Source organism: Camarhynchus parvulus, chromosome 1A (genome assembly GCF_901933205.1).
Source record: "Camarhynchus parvulus chromosome 1A, STF_HiC, whole genome shotgun sequence".
Lineage (NCBI taxonomy): Eukaryota > Metazoa > Chordata > Aves > Passeriformes > Thraupidae > Camarhynchus > Camarhynchus parvulus.
The window spans coordinates 30,876,596-30,899,771 of record NC_044586.1 but is presented as its reverse complement, the minus strand read 5'-3'; the positions used below and the strand labels follow the sequence as shown (position 1 = coordinate 30,899,771).

Below are 23,176 nucleotides of genomic sequence, written 5' to 3'. Positions count from 1 at the left end.
AAGATGGTTGCACTGCATTATTTTCCATAGCTGGCTTTCCTTTCCAGTCTATTTATCTGTTCTACTCAAAGTGCTCATCTCTGGCTATACCCACCCCTCCTCTCTCGGTCACCAGGCATGGGGATGTCCTGAGGGAGCACCAGCTTGCAGCACTCCTTGCTTGGGGTGTGTTTGTTTCCGACCCTCTTTGCCAAGTTTCAGTGATTTTGCTTAACTATAAGCTAAGCTAAGTGCTCCCTATGGATGCTCACCCTGATAAACAGCAGGCTGTGGGCAAGCGTGGAGCCCCCTGCTCTGGCATCCATCCCCAATATAGGTATAGCCCCTCTCTTTCCTACTAATCTGACCTATTCAGCACGGCTGAGTAAAAAGAAAAAAAGGGGGGGAAAGGGAAACTCAAGGAAAATAAAGACGGGAAAAGGAAGAAGAGAAAAGGGGAACAGAGAAAAAGGGAAAAGAAAGGGAAAAAAGTCAAAGAGAAAAGAGACAGGAACAGGAAAATGGAACAAGGAGAAAAAGGGAAGGGAACTAAGCCCTGGTTGCGCCCAGCGGGCAGCGGGACACGGCCCAGCCCGAGCCCCGGGGCCGGAGCGGGCCCGGCTCCGCCGCCGGCGCGCGGGGCGGGGCGGGGCGCGGGGCGGGCACGGAGGGGCGGTGCGGGGCGGGCCCGCACGCAGGCGCGGTGGGAGCCCGGGGCGCCCCACGCGGGCGCTCCCAGAGCCTCGGCGGCGGCGCCCGGCTCAGCAGCGAGGGGGGCGCGGGCGGGGAACGGAGCTGCGGCAGCGCCGGGGCGCCGCGGGAGGAAGGCGGGAGCCGGAGCCGCGCCCCGCTCCGCTCAGTCCCGTTCCGCTTAGCCCCGCTCCCCTGAGCCCAGCTGCGCGGTCGCCGCCGTTCGCCCCGCTGCCATGGGGTAGGGGCGGCGGAGCGGGGACGCCGTCAGGCTGTGGCCGCCGGCGGAGCGCGGAGCGGCGCCCCGCGGTGCCGGGGGGCGCGAGGGGCAGGCGCGGCGGGGCTGGAGCGGGAGGCCGGGCAGGGCAGGAGGCTGCCCCGGTGCGAGAGGCGGCGGCGGAGGCAGGCGGAGAGATGATCGCGGAGTTGTTGAGCAGCGCCCTGGGGCTCGCCCTGTACCTCAACACCCTGAGCGCCGACTTCTGCTACGATGACAGGTAGGGCGGGGAGCGTCGGGGCTGGGCGGGCGGGGATTGCTCACCTGTCGGGAGCAGAGCTTCGGCCGCCCCCCTCCTGGTGCCCGGGGCGGCGCCGGAGGGTCCCGGAGCTTTGACGGCTCGGTCCTCTCCGGCCCCACGCAGCGGGAGGGGACCCGCCGATCCAAGTTGGCACGTCCTGGGCTGGTCCCTCATGCTCGGTGTCAGCGGGGTGCCCGGCCGCCTCCCGTCCCGTTCCCCCGCTCCGCCGGCCCCGAGCGCCCGCGGGAAGTTGCCGTGCGCTGCCGGGCTGCGCTGGGCGGCCGCGGGGAGCGGAGCCCCGCCGGCCCGGAGCCCCGCTGGGCTGGCTCGGGCTGCCCACCTGCTCCTCTCCTGGCCGTACCTGCCCGGCGGAGCTGCGGAAAGGCGCTGTTCTTAGTCGGGGGAAATTCCGATTTGCGCCTTTTCCGGTGACTTAATCTGATCGCATTTAAAACAGATGCATAATTATAATGTATTGTTAGGGAGAACAGCACGCCTGGCTAAACTTATTAACCGTCCTGGGGTGATTCATGCTCCATTGGAATTAAACCATCCAAAAAGTGAGCCGGCATTGACTTTGACAGCGTTTCATCAGCCTCTCTCCTCTGAGGCCGGAGACCGTCTTCCCCGGGGCCGGGTGGGTGGGGGGCTCGGCCCGGCCCGGCGCGGCTCTTCCGGCCTCGTCCCATCCCGGCGGCGCGGCTGGAATCCTGCGGGAGCCGGCGGCTGGATGGGGCTGCCTGTGCGGGAGGGAGCGAGGAGTGCCCCTGGGTGGATGTGTGAGCGGAGGGTCTTACGGCATGGCTCAGGTTCACGGTGCCAGCGAACTTCCTGAGCAGCTGTCGGGCAGGGTTGGTGCCTTGGAGCCTTGGTGTGAGAGGAGGAAACGGGAGGAAGCACGGCGAGGTGGGATGAGGGATGTGCCTGATGAGGATGATGAGTTGAACTTCCCGGTGCGCTGATGGGATGCGAAAGGGTCAGATGCGCCTTTGATGAGGCATTTGCCTTGGAAAATCACCTGCCTGTCCTGCAGTAATTAGTTACTAAACTTGGAATTTTCCTCCCTTAAGCGGTATTACAGTGCACCTGCCGCGTTTAAGATCTGTCACCGCTTCCAGAATACTCCCCCCTGTTTTCATGGCTTGCTACTATTAAACCTATTATGCTGGAAGCAAATGCCAAGTGTTAGTCCTGGTATAGGTCTCTGGCTGGGAACAGAGTTGGCTGCAGAATATGGCAATTCAGGCTTCAGCCCTCCAGGTCATTTACATGTACTTGGAGCCGTGTGAGCAATTAAGTGGTTTTAGGTTTCTGTGAGTCTTCCAATTTTCGAAGTGATTTTTCTTAAACATATTTGAAAGTTTTGACGCTTCATTCATAAACAATGAGAAAAGTCTGCTGTTTCCCTGAAATGTGAGGTCTGAGTTGGATCAATAGGAAGTACTGAATATTTTGATGCAGCGACACTATTTTAAACCTGCTTATTATAGTTTAGAACTGCAGGAGTTGTGGAATATTTACTTAACCCTACATAGCATATACTGCAGTGTTTGGGCAAAACCTGGGTTGTTTAAGCACAGATTTAAAAGCCTGTCCTGCAGGCCAGTTCAAATGGACTAGGCATGGAAAGCAGTATGAGGTACTTTCTGGTGCTGTTGATGTGGAGGTCAAGGTTACTCTTGATCTTGCCTGAGTGTGCTTTAAAACAGTTAAAAAAAAGTGGTATTTGAGTGTCATCTTTGAAAGTGTGGAAAAGATAATCACACACAGATTTTGCTAGTACTAATCTCACACTGTTTAAAAGGTATTCCGAAAGATTGCTTTGTCCGTGTGTTTACCTCCTAACTAAATAAAGTACTTCTCATCATTGTAGCTGAGATTTAGGCATTGAATAGAGTGCTGTAAAAGCCAGTTAATGGCATATCTGTATGTGGGGTCATCTAATTAGGATGTTTTTCACTTGCAGCAAAGGAAGGGACAAGGCAGAAAGGGCTGTTTCCTGCTAGTAATTGTTGAACTAGAAAGGGTTATCTATTCAAAGAGGCAGGCTCAGACCCAGAGTATTCTTTTAAGTGTAATCACAGAATCTTGCTGCCCCGCAGGAGCTGGTTTGAAATGTAACAGTAGAAAAGGAGGTCGATGCTGGAGCTGCAGGACACATGCAGGAGATGGATCATGCTACTAACTTGAACTGAACCAAGATTGTGCATTTAAGCTAGGAGCCAGCAATGTCTTGTTTCAGGAGGGCAGCATATTGCCATGGTTTTTATTCTACTTCCTTTGCTATTATATTGAAATTACATCAACTGTTCTCTTTTTAATATAGTGATCAAACTTACTACATAAAGGGTGTCTGTAATTGCTTTCTGTATTTTTTTTATGTAGGTTGGGCAAGATTAAGTGGCATCATAAAACTTCTTATAGCAAAATCAATTTTCCAATGGTAAGATGTAATATTTTAGCAGCAGCACGGCACCAAACGAAAGACTCTATGGACAGTGATATAACAAACTTGCTTGTAGTCTGGGCTTTGACTCTGTACCAAAGGATTCAATATTTTGTTTCTCACCCTTTATCCACTTAAACTGAAATAGCATGAATTTTAAGGCTGAGGAAGTTGAGTGAGCAAATGTACATCTTCTTACTTCTTGTCATTAATCTGCTTAACTCGTTTCTTTCGGGCTAAGAAGATATATTGCACATTATCAGTGCAATCCCAATATTTTTGAGCAGTTGACTTATTGATTACCTTGAATGAAAGTGTCGCTTGTCAGTTTCTAGTCAGTTTCTAAACACAAAGGCCAGTGTTGTTGGATTTTTTTTTTGTTTGTTTGTTTTTTGTTCTGCAGATGTAGTCCTAGAAAACACAAGCTTTTGCCACCCTTGTCCCCGCCACTGTAATTCTTACAGACAGCTGTGATATTTCCTAGTTACGTGTGTGGATTATTACTGAGAGTTTCACCTCCCCAGCTCAAAACCTCCTTGTTCAGCTAGGAGCAAATAGATACATTTTTCCCCTCTGTTTACTTATTTATTTGAAGCTCAATGTGGTATGTAGTAACCTAAAACAAGAGTTGAATGAAGAAAGAGGGAGGAGATACTTAATGCCACAGTAGCTCACATTGCTTGTTAATAAGGGTTTATTTATTGTTAAGCAAAATCATCTTGAAACTGGTAACAGGGTAGAGAGGAATGCAATTTCCATTCCTACAGATGTGTTGAAGATATTGCTTCTTGCACCATGTTAAATCCAGCTTCTTGCCAGATTAAAGACTGGGGGGGCTAATCTCTGCACACACAGTTTGTGTTTCATGCCAGTATCTACCAGTATTACAGGAGGGAGACCCATTGCTACAATTAGGCTTGCACATAGGCATGACCATTTTTGCCTGCCGTTTAAGCCCCACCAGGCCACCTGGCAATTTGACGTGCAGGTGCCTTACACTGAAGCTCTCATCCTTCATGTGGCCTGTGCTAAGACAGGTCACTGTCAGTGCATGGCTGGGGAGGGGAAGATTTAGTGCTCTGTGTATCCGAGGTCATGCATGGTTACAGTAAACACGGCAGAAGCAGCTCATCTGTTGAGGTGGTCCTTTATACTAAATCTCAGAAGAAAGGCATATTTTAGGGGGAGTATGGTAGGAAGCTTTAACCTTGAGTGATGTATTGTCTCAGTGACACATTGTCAAAATCAGTGTTCTGGAAAATGAGTACAGATTTGTCTCTGTCTGTGTAGGGCTCTTCCATGAAATTTTGTAGCACAGACCAACTTTCTCTAGCTTACATTGCATTTTATTTAGCAGGCCTGAATGGGGCAGCCTTGCTGATGGTAGAAAATATCCATCAGCCCTGTTTCAAAGTTGCTGGGCTATATTCCAGACTGTGTTGCAAAAATCCTGTTAAATGTTTTCACCCTGTAGTGTCAGACTTGCATCATTTTAAAACAGGCTGAGCCCATACACATTTGACAGTACCTCTGTTGGGTCTGCCACATGAGATTTAATCTAGCAAGTGACCCAAATACGTGCACTAGAAGAACAAGTGTAAGTGCACTGGGGAAAATTACTTGCCATCTGTCTCCTTGTTGTGTGTGTATAGTTGATTATTAATTTACATTTGTGATTTTTATGGCCCTTTTTTGATGTCTTCTCAATTTTTCAGCTCTGAGTGCACCTCTCCAGTAGCTTTTAGTAGCTCCAGTTTACAGGTAGCTGCAATCTTCTGAATTCCAGGAGTGAGGTGGGTGATGGGGAGACAGGGGCTTGTGTGCTTTCTCTGTAGTGTTTTCCCTTTGTGCCCTCTGTTCCATCTTCTGCATGCTAATTTCAAACCACCATAAAGATAATTTTTATATGAAACAGGAGTTTTAACATATTCATAGAGGAGTAAAGATAACTTGGAGAAGATGCTTGAGTAACTTAGGCTGTGTAGTAAAGGTTTGTAGTTGAGTTTGTGTTGTAGCTGAGTATTAAGCAAGTGAACTGGTAACTGATTGTCTAATGGGATGAACCCAGCACAATAATATTCTATTAATACCAGTTCTTTTTTAAATGTTGAGCATAACCTAAATAGGTATTTGGCTTTTGATTTAAAAACAGTTTATGCATAAAAAATTATGTTGAATTAAATACTTTGATCCAAATGTGAAATCTTAGTTTCATCAAAATATCAGTGGGTGGTTTGTTTTGGTTTTTGTTTTTATCCATTTGAGATACTGTAGTATAGAGATTATAGAAAGCAAAAAAGAAATTATGTCCCCACTGGCTTTATTTTAAGATTCTTGTTGCCTATGTAACACTAACATAAAGCATGTCAGTTCTGGTAGCTAGTTCAGAGGATAAATTCATGCCTGTTAGCAGACGGAGAGTCTCCCTGAGTTGGTGACGGGATGCACCTCATCTGCAGGAAGTTCTTCCAGCACACAATGGAGTTACAAATTCAAGTGTTCAACTTTCTCCAACATCTCCCATATGTATTCCAGCTGCACTTCTGAATCCTTTAAGTTTGCCAGAGCGAAAGTCGCTGAAAGGCTCAGAAGTATCTCATCTCAATTTGTTAACCATCTGATAGCTGCAAGAGTGATGAATTAGAGCTCCTCTGCTTCCCTCATCTGGAAGTTTGCCCTTCCCTTGTTGTTTGCTGCTAGGTTTGTTTCTTTCTTTTATTCTTTTTTTCTGTGAAGTTGACTGAATCAGACTTTGCTGTTTGTTTATGTAGTTTCTTTCTTCAGCTGAAATATTGGATGCTGAAACTGATGCAAGACTGCTGGCAACCTGTGGTAAGAGTTGCTCCAAAAAAAAAAAGCTGGAGAAACAGACCAAATCTTAAGGCGGAGATGCTTAGTGTTATTGTTGCTTATGTAGAAGTGAATCTGTTCTTTGGGCTATGTTTGATTTAAAAAAAAAGTATTTCTGGATATTTTATAGTTTTTACTCAGATTTTGGTATAACTGTCTGCTTTTTGGAAAAGAAGCCTTTTGCAAATGCCCATTTCCTTCTCTGTTCTTTTAACCCTAATTTTTGTCTGAAATGGTTGTTTGAAAGGTTGGAAGCATTTAGTTTGGAGACCTGAACCTTATGCTATAAGTTTTAAAATAAATTTTGAAATTTCTCTTGATTGTGGAAGCCTATTGTTTGCCTTAGGCCTTGTCAACCTTCAACTCCTTCTGCTTTTCTACTTGGGGTGACTGACGATGTAAACTCTCCTTATGATCCATTTGAGTGGGAGCTTGTTTTGTGGGCAGGTTGTTTAAGTCAGGATGGCAGTAGGATTTCATTTCACATCAGGTGCTTATCCTGTCTCGGGATGGTCATCCAGAGTTGTGTTATTTTTTTGTACAGGCAGTCCCTCCCTAGTAAGAAGGTGTCAATTTTGCAATTTCTTTCCCAGTTTCCACGTCTGCAGAGCTCCATACTAAACCATTTTTCCCCAAAGGCTAGCCTGTTGGTGAATGAAACTCAAAGAGTCAGAGGAGAGTGTTTCTTTGGAATGGCATCCTAAATATTACTTAACATGTCAACACTGCTGCTCAGTTTGTTACTTCAGGACAATTGAAATATTTTGTTGAACCTGTGAATGGCTTATGACAGACATCTCCAGAGGCAGCGACATGCACTTGGCTCTGTCTTCAGAGGATGCTTCAGGCTGGCACAGGGTTGCTGCTGTTTGTGTATGACAGCTGATTGTGAAACAAAGAAACAAGCTGGATCACTGGGGCAGCAGCCAAGGATCAAGTAATCTCTCAATCTCAGTTTTACTTCAAGGAAAAAGAAAATTGGTAAATCAAACTGTTAGAAGCTGATAAAATTTTGTGACCCAGCCTCTGTAAATGGGGAAGGTTCCTCGATGATGCTTCACCGACCATTCCTGGCCTCGTTAAGCTTGCCTCGTTAAGCTTCTAGAGGGAGAAAAAGTAAAAGTGGCTTCCTTGAATACTAATCTTTGTATTTCCTAGGACACTGTGAATTACTCTGTTAGCCTTCATTGTCCTAGTGGCTGAGGAAATTTTTCAAGAATAGTGGTGGGTTTCAGTTGGAGGTAAATAGTACTTGTTTACTGTCTTCATGATGTCCCTTATTTCCTTTACCTCTTCATCTTTTAAATTGCTTTTTGTTTTATTGGAAATACTGTGCTTTCAGCATAAGATTTTTTGTCTTTTATATCTTATTCTGATTTTTTTTTGTCCAAGTGGCCTATATCAATGCTTTGAAAACTGTTAAGAATCAATGTAATCTGTAAAAACACTTTGGGTATATATACTATCATTATATTAAATAGCAGAATTCTGTTGTATGCTAAAATTTGAAACCCTGCCTTTTATGGCATCTTTCTTCCAACAGAGCTAGACAGGTTTGCTATTAGTCTGCCACAAAGGCTCCTTAATATATTCACGGCGGCCACTGTTGACTGCCTCAGATCATTTCCTTCTGTCCAGGATTTAAGCACGTTGGCTTCAGCAGCATTCCCAGTCCCAGCTGGCCCAGCGAGCCAGAGACTGACAGATGATTGAATGGGGATTTTCTATATGATGGTACAAACCATTGCTTCTAGATGACTGGACTGATCTGTGGAATCTTTTATTATTCACCAACTTGTCAGTAAGTCCCCAGAAGCCCTGCCCTGACCTCTGACCTGGGTTTCAAGGGAGGACATGTTTTTCTGAATTTAGCATCCTGTGTCCAGGGTGGGTGTTTCTGAATTTAGTGTTACCCTAGGCTATTTTGCTAATGAGAGGATTGTATGATTTTTAGCTCCTGCATGCTTCAGTTGGCTAGGCCAATTCTCATTCAGGGGAACAGCGCAGTAATTGGTAGCAGAACTATTGCTGTGAAGTCCCTGCCAGTGCCTGTATGCTATTTTCATGCAGCTTGGTAATTTGCGTACTTAAATCCTAAAAAAGACTTGAACTCTTGAAACAGGGTCACTATTCAGTGACCAAAATTGTCATGGAAACAAACCCACTCAACAGCAGCCAATGCCCTTCCTAGATTTCTGTGCAGTCTTCTCACCTCTATGGCTTTTTACATATAGCAGTTACTAATTGGAAGCTGGGCCCGGGAACCAGACTCCAGTGTGCCACTACCACATCATTGCTGTAGAATGACCTGCACTCAGTGCTTAAGTGGGAAACCAGTCTCTGAACGCTCTCAAATACCTAACTAAAATATACACCACAAGTGTTTATCTGCAGCCCTAACTTAGAGATAGCGTTTCATTTCTGTACATAGTGTTTCCAATTGCTTGGCTGCCTGCTCTAAGTGTAACTTGAATTAACTGCTTGTCTAAGATTTTTCTCTCCCTCTGATACAAGGGAATGTAGCTCAGAGTTGTATGGCTCTCTGTGAATCAGGTTCTTTTATTTAGGAGGTGGTGCTTGGCTAAGTGTGTGGGCTTCCAGTGTCATGATGTATCAGGAGTGCCTTTGCAGCATCCAGTCTCCAATTTCTATGCAGGAATATTTCTCAGTTGATGCTTTTTAAAATAGCTTTTATGTTTTCTCAGCAGCTATTGAAGCTGGTGATGGCTATTTACTTTGGTGCTAAAAAAGCCAGCATGGAGTTCTAGTGTATGAGTAAAGCACTTAGAAATACTCTTCCACTGAAAATAGTTTCCTAAATTTGATGTTTGAAGCAGTTTTAAGGTGACATAATTATTTAGTGGGGGGAAGAGGAAAAACCTCTGAGTCACTGGATGTTGTCTATTATAAAGATCTTTAAGAATTAAAGAAAATAAAAACCTGTCTGTAAATAGGGGTCAGCCAAGCCCTTTATTGTGGAATATCACAGTTAAAACCAAGCCCTGAAATCCAGCCAACCAGCACAAAACTGTATGCATTTATTATGCTCAAAGAGCCCCTTGATATGTCTTCATCCAGATTCCAATAGGAGATGAAAGACTTCAGGAGGAAACCAGCTTGTGTGTAGAAAAGATTGCTGTGTGCTGAAGTTACCTCTAGAAGTTAGGCAGAGGAGGTCTGTCCCATTGTCATTTCAATTGTAAATATTCAGTGTGTAGCTGGTTTTGGAACCATGTATGGTGTGGTAATTCCTGTGCCTGCATTTTACCCCAGTGTTTTCCAGAGGTGTTTTGTAGCGTGCTTAAGGTTCAACCTGCTCTAAGTGAGGTTGTGAGTTGTCGAGTTGAAGTTCTTTACTATATTAATACCTATACATGTGACAGGGTTTTAGTAGGCGCTTTGCATTGAAACATGCTTTTAATTAAATTATAACCAATGTCTTGGAGGCAAACTGGGAAGAACTGGAATTCTTAATCTGGGATCCAGGGTAATTTGATTTTTTTTTTTAATTTTTTTTTTTGTAAACGATTGATTTGTTTCAGTCTCTCACATGAAATCTTGAAGTGGGAATTAATTTCAAAAGTCTGCCACTTCTATGACTTTAACTTTGGTTTCTCCAAGTCTTTTGTGTGCGTATATGGTTTGATACTGTTTTCAGAGTGTGTTTTCAGTGGTGGGCCTTTGAAAAGACATGGGAGGTTCTTGCTGCCCAGTGTGCAAAGGAGCACATTAAATAATACACTTAAAAGTCTTCCTTTTGTGGGAGACAATGCCTGCGCCTTTGTAGGCTGTTTAGTAGTTTCTCCTCCGCAGGCTGATCCTGTTGGTATTTTTAATCTTTGTGATATTGTAGCACTTTGGAAGCATTAGAATCTTCTTGGTTTCATTTCACAGCCTGTCAGCTTTCCTGGGTCAGAATCAGTTATGCTTGGCTGGCTCCTTTGTTTGAGGGGACTTGTACTGGGCTACTTTGAGAAGAGGATTAGATCCAGTTGGAAATTCAGATGAGATGCCTGCAGTCAATTCTCGCCATCAGAGTAACTTTCCTAAGTTTCCTGTCTCCGAATAACACTGTGGATTTCTCTTACTGAAGTAGAAGGAGCCCATATTGTGTTGGGTGTGACTCTGTGGGTGGAACTTGGAGCTGTTGTTCTGTAGGTTATGAACCTTCTGTGCTATACACTTTCTTTCATGCTTCATATGCTTTTCAAAAATAGATTTTTTTCTTGTCAAATAAAGAAAAATTGAAGGAACACTGTGACTTGTTTTGTCCTTTCATTTCCAACACTGTCACATTTGTGACACTGAAGGTGCTGTCATACCTTCTCTTGTATTTGATACTGTATTTATTTGATATTACTACTTAGTAGTAACAACAATGTTAATTGTTTTAATATTTTAAGAAGAAGATGAAGAAGTTAGACTCACATATGAGGCAGGATCTTAACAAGCCTTATTTTATGTGTTTTACATCAGCACTCTAGATACCACTAAAATGATAAGAATATTTATTATCCTGGATTAAGCCTCTCTGTATTGGCCCATCTGACCTTTTTGGTGCCAGTATTTAGTTGGTGAATCATCCTGGGCAACTCTCTGAAATAATTTCTGGTTTGGAAGTTTGGTTTGTGAGTCTCTAGCAAGGTTGCTCCCATTCTGCTATCCTTTCTTTGGCTTTCCAGGCCTCCTTCCGGCTCCCATGCCAAAAAGAAACATTGTACAGCTCCTGGGAAGATACTTCTCGGTATGGTATGCTTCTATCTATGTATTTCCTTAGCGCAAAATCTTGAATTATAACAAGAATTTCTTTGTAATAAATTCCATGAATTTTCAGTGTATGTGTTTCATTTTCTTCAAACAGTTTCAATTGTACTTGAGGAAACTTTTAAAGGTCATTTTGTCTGTGGAGGTTGTTTTGTTTTGTTTTTTTTATAAGAAAGAAAGGAGTGTTGCTCCGGCAAAATTAACATTAGTTGCAGAAGAAAGGTTTCCTTTTTTTAACCAATTATTTATAATTAAACTTCTGATGTCTTACATTTTTACTATTAAAGGAGAAGAAAACGTAGGCTTTTTAAATCACTTTGATCTGAATTAAGGTTCCAGTGCCAAAAAAATAATTTAAGTGCTGCATGGCTGTATAAATAAAGCCTGCTGAAAGAAAATGTACTAAGCATAATGAAAAAATTTAATCAAATGGCATTTTTGTGTCTAGCAGCTCTTATTTTGTAGCACAGTTCTTTGTAGCTTCTTTGTAACACCAGTGTACTGGAATAGATTTTCTATTTTTGTGAAAAGATGTAGTTATATGTCCTATTCCATTTCACAGTACATTACTCATCTCTTGCATGTAAATCACTTGGCTTGTTAAAAATGTTTGTATTTCTCTTTAATAAACATCACATTCTGGAGAATTCTCAAAATATACTTTTATCCAGAAGATGAAAAACTTAACAATAGGGAAAGGCCACAAAGAAAATGGTTAAATGGTTCCTCACGTTGTTGTGCTCATGGTAAAAAAGACAAGGCTAAGCTGGATCACCTGGAGTTCTGTCTGTGCTGCTGTTTGCTGCCAGGCACATTCCTGCTCTGCCTGGCTGTTGAAAAGCAGTTCCTGCTATGGAGATGGTTGTGGTGATGGGGCTTATGGAGTATGGCTGGCCGGTGAAGCCTCAGAGGAGTGCCTGCTGCACCCAAATGAGCCTGGGGCTGTGTCAGGATGGGCCCTGAGTGATGCTGCAAGTCACTATCTCTCACTGCTTGGCTCCTTCCCTCCCGGTTCCTGCTCATTATCATGGCAAACTTGTGGCAGCTGAAGCCACATCTTTGACCGTCTGTTGTGCTGGATGGTTCAAGCCTTCATAAGGGGGTCTAGCTATTTTGAAATTATGGCTTGGGCTTTAAGAAAAGAACTTGTTTCATACTATTTCCCTTTCACCAAAAACTGTGAGGCGTCTAGATGCTGCTTAGCCAGAGCAGTTTTGGTTTCTCTGGAGTGTGCTTTGCTGCAGCACTGTAGTTGCTTTAATTAAAAAAACAGAAGGAGTTGTGGGGAGTCTCCTTCTCTGGAGGTAATTAAAGCCCACCTGGACACAATCCTGTGCAACCTGCTGCAGGTGAACCTGCATTATTTGAATGGAGTGTGGTGGGTCTTGGACTAGATGACCTCCAGAGGTCCCTCCCAAAAGTTGCAATTCTGTGGAAGTCTCACTAAATCAAATTTTGTTTAATTCTGAATAGGTAGGTTTGTATGTGTTCTGAGTAGAACCTGATGGAGTTGAGTAACTGGAGTTTCATGCCTGACTAATACAGGATTAAAGCAAAAGGAAGGATTGGATGTCCAGTGAGCAAGGCAGCTAGTTGGTCTTCTGGAATTGAGAGGCTGCTTGTAGCACATGACAAAAGAAAATAGCATATTAATGAAAAAGGTGATGTTTATATATTGACATCAGTAAACCTGTAAGAATTTTCAGGAAACTCTTCTCCTCTAGGGGACAGTCACGTCTTCCATTTTTTTTTCCTAAATGATCTGTTTTCAATCAATATGAGCAATCCTGTCCTAGAACAATTGAAGGCCACCTCATTTAGCGTCAGGCAAATGTGTAGTGAGGTGAGGAAAGAGTCCCACAAGGAAGAAAGGCCTTAAGAAATATTGACTTCCACCTATTTGTGTGCCATATACCTAGTCTGCTAGCTTGCCATACTAATAATGAGTGATATTTGGTATTTCACTCTTGAAAAAATGATGAAAATACAAACTGTATAGGAATACCTGTAGTGTTTTGTCCATATATCACTAATATAAGTGTTAACCCTATTGTAATTCTGAGCTGTTGGCTTGATGTGTACAGAAATAAACTAGTTTTGCAGGAAAAAAGGTTTGCTCATCTTTGCAGCTCTGTATCTTGGTGCTGCTTGATGACAGTGTTGGAGAAGGCTTCTCGAAGCAGGAAATTTGGATAGTACAGATCTGCAGGTACCATGGTGATGAGTACCATACATGTCTTGAAAGGCTTGGATGCAGTAGCTTGGAGCAAGGTACCACCCTGTTAGGCACCGTTGGTGGTATTTCAGTCTATCAATTTGGTTCTGTGATTGGCTTGTTCTGAACATCTTGCAGACTGAAATTTGTAGATTTTGTTGTTCTCTGTGTTGTAGCTTACTATAGGCAGGGGATTTCAGTTTGTGTTGATGCTATGCTTGCTAATTGTTAATGATGTGAAAAAGCACAGGAGTTTATTTTACAGCAAAAAGATTTAAACCTCAGTTTCTTACTACTGAATCCTAATGTTAGGGTACTCTTTTCTGAATAAGTAAAATAACTCTAAAGCATAAAAATAAAGAATTAAGACACAAGTAAATGTAAGTATGGGGAAGATTACAAGATTCCAGTATAAAGAGTTGTTTTATTAATGCCTGTGCCTCAGTCTATCTGTAAGTATTTATGTAAGGAAAAAATCTAAGTGATGCAGGTGAGAATTTTCAGTCATGAGGGTGATTAAAATAATTTATCAAATTTTTTTCCTGCTTGTCTAGTGGAACTGAAACAATTCTGTTTCAAAATACAGATTGCGCTGGATCTTAGTGTGGTCAAGGATTTAAGGACAGCTGTTCTTTGTGTGGCACAGTGGGAGTGATGGCTGAAGGTTTTTGCTTGAACAGGGGCACTGAGCGCTTTATTTTGCATACTTCTTTCAAGATAATCATGGGGAAACATCTGTGTGTAGAGTATGGAAATGTACAGTGTTGTGCTTTATATACTTCTGTATGCTGTATTAGTGGAGAGTGTTTGTTTTCCCTCCGCATTTTTCTTGGACTGAAATCCTATGTAAAGTCTGTGCAGTAGCAGAGACTAATCCTGTTAAGAAAGAGCAGATACTGTGATAATTCTAAGAATGAATCTGAAGTTGTACCAGTTAGTGCTTTGCCAAGACTAAGTGAGCACACTTGTAGAATAAGTGCTCAAGGAAGACTTCTTGTTGTGGTGTATTTTGTGTTGTAAAATGCGAAAGAACCCTTTTCATAACAGGTTGGTTGCCTTTAATATGCATACTTAATTGTACATCTAGCTATATATATATATATATACACACACACAAAAAAAAAATAAAAGACATAATTTTTCATCCCATCTGTACTCGCATACTATCTTACATCAGCATCAGGTCACGGATAAAGTAAAGGGGTGGGCCCTGCAATCAGAGACTTTTCCAACAGAGTGATCAAATTATTATCCAGTTATGCCTTTGGGAGTTTTTGAGCTTATAAATATAGCAAGTAGTATGAAAAAGCTTTTTCTGATCACTTACCATACTTTTAAGTATAGTAAGTAATCAGAAAAAGCAAGACGGTTGTTTTGTTTAAAGAGTTCTTATTTCTTTAGTCATTGTTCTGAATTGCATCAGGAACTGCTAAATTTTTACTTTCTGCAGTGAAGAATCTCTTCTGAATTTGCAATATTTGGATTTCCCTTTTTTCTGTTCAGACAAACAAAAAAGCTTGGGTCAGCTAACACTATCAATGTTTTAAAATAAAATTAAATGAGGAAGCAAATGCAGAGACTGTAGTTCAGGTGTTGCTTCAGAAACTTAATAAACTTTGATGTAATTGAATTCAATTTAGATTGTTTGAATATTGCTGCTGTTCTAATTAAAGAAAGAAGACTACACCTTATTAGCTGTTATTCATGTAGCTGCCAAAATTTATTTTTTTTTTTGAAGTACAAATGAACAAATGAACTCTTCTTCTAAGCAAAGTCAGTGTTTGTGCATAGAAATAGTTAATTATGTATTGGGAATTAATTATTTAATTTAAATAAGTTAATTATGCATTTCTGCAGGAAATAGTTAATTATGCACTATCTATTTCCTGCAGATTGGAGAGGATAACTTGCTTGGTAATAGTCAAAAAGAAGGATAACTATAACTAAATAATCTGCTTTAGTGAAGATGTGTTTATTTTATCCTAACTTAGTTAAAATCAAAAATAAAGCAAATAATTTTGTATGTCTGACATGCTAGTAAGAGATAAAATGGCAGAGCATGCCTTGCCTTTGCTGTTGGGACTTCAGTTTTATGAACACTTGGACATGTGTTCAGCTTTTCAGATGTAAATAGTCCCATTAGATGAAATCTGGGTCTAAATGGAATCAATGGTAAAACCTGTGGCAATTTAAATAAGGCTAGAATTTCATGAATGAGTTCAGTGAGTCTACTTGCATGCATAAAGTTAAACACATGGCTGAGTGTTTGCAGGATAGAGGGCCTGCAAGGATATGAGAATAAGACCCTTGCGACACAGTTTGAAGTCTGACCTGTCTTGCTGCTGAACGATGAAGAGCCACAGTGAGGAAGTAGGGAACCATTTTGTGCATAAACAAATGCACTATATAAAACATCATAAATAACTACACTTCATAAAATACTTGGCTGGTCCTAAATAATGAAGCAGTGAAAATGTTTATGGGATGTGCTTGTAATATGTTTTTATTTTATATTTTTTGGCACAGATACTTATAAGTATCATTATTATGCTTCATTATTCAGAAAAACTTAGTAGCAGGAGACTTTCTTTTGGAAGAAGGAAGGTAAAATAGAAATTACAGGCAGCCCCCCCACCTTGTCCTTTCAGTGGTAGGAGTCATGCAACATTTGATAATTGTGTTAACTGTTTTAATCATCATGTATATTAACTACTTAATTTTACATCACACTTGGTAAAGAAACGCTGTGGGTATTACCATAATTGTGATCGTTCTCACCATCTGAGGCTCTCCCCTCCAGATGTTTCACCAGTTTGCAAATTTGATTTGGAGCTGCATGTGCAGCAAAACAACTGCTATATACACTGCCAGATCTGTCTCTTTGTGCAGAACATCTTCGTAGAGCCTAATTTTACATTTCTTGGTGAGAAATATTATTGAATGACTGCCCTCTTATAATCCTGTGAGATTTAGGTAAGTGCAATTTTCCAGATTTTTGAGGGAGTCCTAATTTACATTTCATAACACTCACAAAGCAATTAGCATGAAGTCTTATGGCAGCTTGACAGTCCTTTGTGCCTATGGAAACAGTTACACAATAGTGCATGTGCAGATAATATTATCAGGTGCCCTTTGTGCATGCTCACTTGTTTTACCTGGGGCGTACTAAAAAGCTGCAGCTTTATTCTCATGTAAGCTCAACCTGCTCTATTGTACAATGGGCTTGCACAAAGAGAGAAATGTTGAGGTCTTAAGAAAATAATAGTTACTATTCATTGTTCTGAGTGACCTCATTTTGGCATGCTCAGGCTGTTTTTCTCTATATGCGTGGCATTGAATGCCAGTGATGGGAGGAACATGAGGTGAGGTCAGACTGCAAAGTTTCTTTCTGTCTTTGCTCTCTCTCTCTCTTCACAGGTAGGTGTAGAACCTTGTCTCTTCCCCAAGTTGGAGACTAATAGTGTCTATGTGTTTGGAGAATGGGGAAGGACTATCCCAGCTGCACTGTCCTGCTGATTGTGCAATCCAGTTGTTGTTGGGGAATAGAGAGGGGAGACTTGGTGTAGTGGGCAAGAAGGCAAAGAAGTAAAGCAGCAAGGCAGTAGAACGTATGGCACTCATACCAAACTCTTCGGCTGTTGTGTGCAGAGAAGATGACTGGGGCAAATACTTCTGTACTTCTTGCTCAGTCTTTTTTTTTTTTTTAAGGTTTAAAGTGGTTTTGTTTCAGTCTGGTAAAATACTGATGCAATTTCATTCACTTCAGTTACTTTATCCAACTGTGTAGGGAGCAATACTTTAGGGTGCTTTCAGAAGCTCTTGAGAAGAGATTTTCTGCCCCAAGGAGTTTTGGACTGAAAAGTATGAGAAGACTAATGCTTGGGGAAAGGTCTCTAAGGTGTCTTAGAGACCAAGTAGTGTGCAAGAGTCATCTAAACATTATGGTGTCAAATAGGGCAGGTCTGGCGAAAGGAAAAGTCAAGACAGAAGACAAGAGAAAAGGTGAAATGAGATACAGACCTTGTTGGCTCTTAGGTGTGTGAGATGCAAAAGATCCAAAACCCAGTGCACAAGCTGTGAGAAGAATTGCTCTGAGAGTATGAGCGCTGCTGCCTTTGCTGAGAGACATTATTCCCAGGCTTTGGCAATCTCAGCTGTTCCTGTTGTTGGAAGCCAGGCTGGGTCAAACTGCTTAAGCCTGATTGCTTGATGGAAACAAGCTAAGATCGATCATGCCATCAGCATGGTCAGCAGGTCTGAAGGGATGACTGTTAGTAGGGTAAGTGAGGGTAAGCAATCAGTGCTGATAATCTGGTCAGAGGGTACCAGGGAAGCCAGAGAGGTCTCTGGGGATTTCACTCCTGCCTTTCATGTGTTTTCATCTTGCTCTTCAAACCTGTTCTGTCTGTCTCCCTGGGTGGTTTTCTCCTCTTGTTTCCTACAATAGAAAGTTATTAAGACATATACAGAAAACAGATGCTGGAACCAAAGTAGGAGAAATGAGCAATGACTTACTTAATATATTTAGGCCCATTCAAGAAGAAAGGCAGAATATGTCCTAAAAAAGGGATAAATTGTTTGGGAAAGGAAAATGGATAAAACAATGTGACTGAAGACAGAGACTTAGCTGATGCTGTGCAAAAGCTTGATTGCTACAGAAGCTACAGTTTTGTGACTGCCTTTTTTGGCTATTCCTCACACTAATTCCTAGTTTGGGACAGACGGTGATGATGCAGAGCACTCCTGCTTTGAGCTAGCCGTTGCCAAGGCTGCTGTGTGGCTAATGAAGCGTGAGGCTTTAACCTCGTCTTGGCAATAGTGGTTTGGATGGAAGTCCAAGCTGAGCTATCATCAGAGACAAGGCTATTTTTAGGGCTATGTGTATGAAGAAATAGATGATATAAAGCTGTGGAAAACTCTCGAAAAGTGGCCCTGTGCCTTGTGCTTTGTATACTTCATGCTGAAGAAGTTTTCAAATCCCTCCCAACATGAGAACTGACTGTGAGTGTCAAATGTGGCACTGCACAGCATGTGGCATTCATTTATTACCCCATTATAAGATTAAATCTTATGAATTAAACAAGTTTTCTGTTCCCTGTTTGCTTAGGTTATTGTTACAGTAGACACACATCTTTAATTCCACGTAGATAGGCTTTTCTCTCTCTTTTTGGACTTACTCTTCTTTCCTGCCATGTCTTAGCTTCAAGGACAAAAGAAAACTTAATTTTTACACTAAAGAAGAAATTATTTGTAAAGACACATTATACTCCCAGGCTTCCAAGACTTGTGGTCTGAAACTGGAAGTGTAGCCACAGCTAATGTATTCAGAGACCAGCTCAGTGTGGAGTTTTACTGAAATGTTTGGTGAATGGTCTCAAGAGCAATAAGTGAAGCTTTATGAGTTTTCTTGTAGTTCCCTGTATACTGCCTGATGTTTAATGTTGGCATGATTTTGCTAGAAATACATTATATAATTAGACCTATCAATTTACCATGTAAAATAGAACGGCATAGTATTCCCCATCCCCATTAGCTTGTTTGTATATCTCCCTCTCTCATCTTAAACCAGGAAGAAAATACTGAGATTTTTGTGTTGTTGCCATTTTTTTTAATATGCCATTTTCTTAGCTAAGAGGAATGCTTTAGAAGTGTTAATGGCTATGGCCTGTGTTCACCTTTAGCTGATCCAGCATTTCTTCTAATGCATCTGTGCTCTGTGTGTGCTGAGATTGGCCTTGTACTTAGTGGCAGAACTGGTTTGCACGTGATATGGGACACAGGTGAGCCAGTAGCAATTGCAGAGAAGGTTTTCTTGTACCCTGTGCTGCTCCCACCAAAGCTCAAGGCAATGCTATGAAAACAATTCAAGTGGTAGGTAGATAATGGCAAAATTCAGAAAGCAATAACAAGACCTATTATATGTAAAAGTAAAAAAAAAAATTATAGTGAGCATTCAGGAATGCTAGTACATTTTATAATGATTTTATGACTTGTTTTGGTTAACTGTCTTACATTCATGTGGCAATAATGTTCTATTTTAAAGGTGATTAAGTTGGAGTTTTGGAGACTCTATAAATATGAGGAACAACTGCAATCTCTGTCTGACCTAAGAAAGGAGTGAAAGCAGGAAATCATCCAGGGTGACATATGGACAGTGCATACCCTTGAATTCCTCCAAGATCTAAATATACTCAGAGTCTGAGCTAAAAGAGCATTGTTTTTGTGCTTCCATGTTAATCTGAGTTGTATTTCTGGCATGTGCTAGAGTTTTTGCTTTGTCTTCAGGGCAGATGTAGCCAGAAAACTGAGAGAGAGACCAGCACCAGACTTAGTCCAAAAATGACTTATCTGCAGTATGGGTGGTTCAAAAGCATAAACTCTATAATTTCTAATTTATTATCATAACCTGATTTTTGAAGCAGTCTGATCCTTCTAGAGTTGCATCCTTGAGACTATAGAAATTGAAGCTATCCCAGCCCTAAAACCTTGTTGTTCAGGCCCCTATTCTGGAACAAAAGCCCCCACCCAAAACCAACATACTTCGTATCTACCTGTACCCATTTTTAGCCTAAACATTCTTGACTGTCTTATTTTTTCAAGGACATAAAAAAATCTCAGATATTTTGCTCATGATTTATTTCTGATTACTTCATGCTATGGGTATTGATGAGATAATGAAAATCTGTATCTGGAGCATTGTTGTGGGGAAAGCAAATTGTGTGCAATGTTTCTCATCAACCATCATTAAAGGATTGACTATTACAATTAAAATTAATTGTGCTTAATAAAAGATTGCTGTTTTGTTTTGTTTTTTTTGGTAACGTGTTTAAATCACATGCTCATAACTTTCCCTTCATGTTTCTGAAAGCTTTTGGAAAATTAGGTTTTCCTCTTTCAGGGAGAAAAGGGATTCAGTATTTCCTGAAGGTAGTTATATTTCTTAAATCACTGAATCAAAATGCAGTGGTTCATGTTAATAAATATTTACTTTGGTTTTAAGCTTGGAATCATCAGCGGTGCCACCAGCTAATCTGTGAATTTGCCTGAGGTGGTGATGTGAGCCTTCAGAGTGTTGTATTTGAAGTTGCACTCATCCGTTGATTAGCTGAATAAAATTTGCATCTTTAACAAAGACTAGCCTATAGCTTTCTCTAGGTAAATAATTCCATGCATACTTTTCAGTAGTAGTTTGCAAATTTTTTTCTTTTAATTGTTTTAACATTATTTTCTTCTGTGTGTTGGTTTTATGTTTTTTTTTCCTTTTTTTATCTGTAGGGATAGCTTGTTTTCAATATCAAACAAAACCCAAACACCATCAGAAAAAAATGTTGGGAATAAAAGCAATTTCATATCATCATAGACCATGAACTGTGAAAGTGATACAAGCTCAACTAATCTTCTCACAAGTCAATATTAATTTTTGTTCTGTCTCCTGGTTTTTGTGATGTTGTGTTTGTTTTTTTTAATATATCTTTTTTTATTGTTGTCATTTGTTTTTTCTGTGTTCAGTTATTCTTTCCTTCCTCACTCTTACATCATACCTTCTATGGGCCAAGGACAAACCTGCTTGGAGCTTATACTTGTCTTGTCTTGCAGGAAAACATCTTCAGTGATGGGTTGGATTCTTTAAATGTCATTACTCTCATCTCAAAACCTGATGCTTTTATTGATTCTTATAATTTATGAAATCTTCTGCTCTCACTTTTGTAAGTATTTGGTCAGAATGAGTGTCAGGGTTGGTGTTGGTGAATACAGGTAATGATGTTTCTTCTATATTACATGAAATTATTAAACACTATGAGATCATAAAATAGAAAAATAATAGGAAACCATTGTGTTTATGTAAAATGGGTTCTACTCATCAGTTTTGCTCATGAGCTGTGGTGCACTCTTTAGGACACCTTTGCCAGCCAGGGAGATCTATGAGAGTCTTCCCCTTGTTGGGGTTAGGAGCCCTTTTAGATCTGGAGCATCTGCAGTCCTGAGGATGTGCTGCTTTCCAAGGGTGTTTGCTGCAGAACTGGTGTGTCAGCCTCGCTGAAAGCCTTTGGCTTGTCCTGCCCTGCCTGCTTTGCTGGGATAATCCTGCAGCAGCTGTCAGAGTTCCCCTTTGATTCCCGTGGCTTCAGCAAAGCTGCAGGGACACTGGAAACCTGGCTCTGACCCCTGCTGAGCTGGTGGAGATAAGAGCAACATCATCCTCATTGAACCGGTGTACCATTGCCCTATTTCAGCTAAGGGAAGGGTCAGAATCAAATCCCAGATTTGATTTACAAGGAATGAGTGGCAGGCAGTCCTCCTCCCATCACCAGTCACCTGGGATTGCCAGCTGCGTGTGCCCTGTCCCCAGTACCCCTGTGGGTGGGGTGTGGAGTAGTGGTGTGGTGTCAGCAGTTCCCTGTGATGGCATCCCTGCTTGTGACAACTAGAGGGAAAAAGTGGGTGTTTGTAGATGAGGTTGTACTCAAATTTGATTGAGACCTGCTGTCTGTTGTTGTGATCCAATGCAGAAAGTGTTGTCAGTGGATATCTGGTGAGGAGCTGGGTGCTAGGCAGCAAGAGATCAAAAGTACAGAGCTGCTGAGTTGGTCCTGTTGTATTTGGTATTGTTTGTGAGGCTCAGTGGAATGCACATCCCTTATTTTAGATAATGCCTAACTGTCCCTGGAAACATGTCTCTTAAAAGTTTTGCTCCTATTACTTTCAGCTTCAGCATGTATTTGTGAACTAACTGTACTCAGGAAGGGTGCTCTGCCGTGGATTCAGTTCTTGTCCTACAAAGCATCCCCACTGAAATGTTTTGGAAATGGTTTAGGGTATAATCTGCAGTGTGAGGAGGCTGGCAGTGAGAAGGGTAGGTGATTAAATCATTCCATAAATACTGAGAGACAGCTTGAACATATACTGCTCGGATTAACTGCCTCCACTTTGTGTACATCATTTTCTGTTAAATAATTTGTTTTCCTACAGGTAAAAAGTTAATCTTCTAATTTTAAATTAATCTAGGTTTAACTTCTATTAGTGCAATCTACTTTCTCTACTTTCTTTTCATTTTGACATAATGTTTCACTCTGCTAGGCAAATTCAATAGTTTCGTTGGAACCTGGTACATGGGACCTTTTTGAGTGTTGTAGGTATTGCAGACTACCTTTTCTACAGTTTCCATGTCACTTTGTTTAATAGCAACTTTTTCAATATCTAGAAATAATACAGGGGTTATGCAAAGATTATGGTTTATTATTTCAACCTATAAATGCTCTTCTTTGAGGAACTGGGACTAATAACCCTTGTACCTTCAGCCCCTCTGTGCAGTATGAATCCCTGTGTAACTGTTGAATGGTATATGTACAAGATTGAAATGTATTTTTGCAAAATCTTGTGATGTCATGAGATTAAACACATGTCTTCCTTCCTTCAGTTTTTTTTTTTCTAGGTTGTGGCTTTGATATTAGGTGGCCAGTGTAGGCTTGGCTTTGACCCTTCAGTGAGGTATCAGAAATTCCTGTCTGAAGATGTTTTCAGCTCCAAAGTCAGCTAGGCTTGAAGCATTTCTCTTTGTCCTGCTGCTGGCAGTATTGATCTGAAAAACTGCGGGTGGAAGCAGCAGCCTGAGGTGCCCACTCACAGTGTGTTTGGGGACCTCAGGAGCCACACTTGCTTCTGGCTGCCGAGAGCTAAAACCTGGGCATGAGCATAGGAACCTGCTTAGCAGTG

General features: G+C 41.5%; 1 protein-coding gene across 1 annotated transcript in view; it reads left to right on the top strand.

Moving 5' to 3' along the window:
- Positions 1-735: 735 nt before the first annotated feature.
- Positions 736-23,176, top strand: part of TMTC2 (transmembrane O-mannosyltransferase targeting cadherins 2) — a 239,156-nt gene continuing 216,715 nt past the window's right edge. Inside the window, exon 1 of the mRNA XM_030959447.1 lies at positions 736-1,166. Within this exon, the coding sequence (XP_030815307.1) occupies positions 1,084-1,166 (83 nt within the window). The 5' untranslated portion in view covers positions 736-1,083. The remainder of the gene's footprint in view (positions 1,167-23,176) is intronic.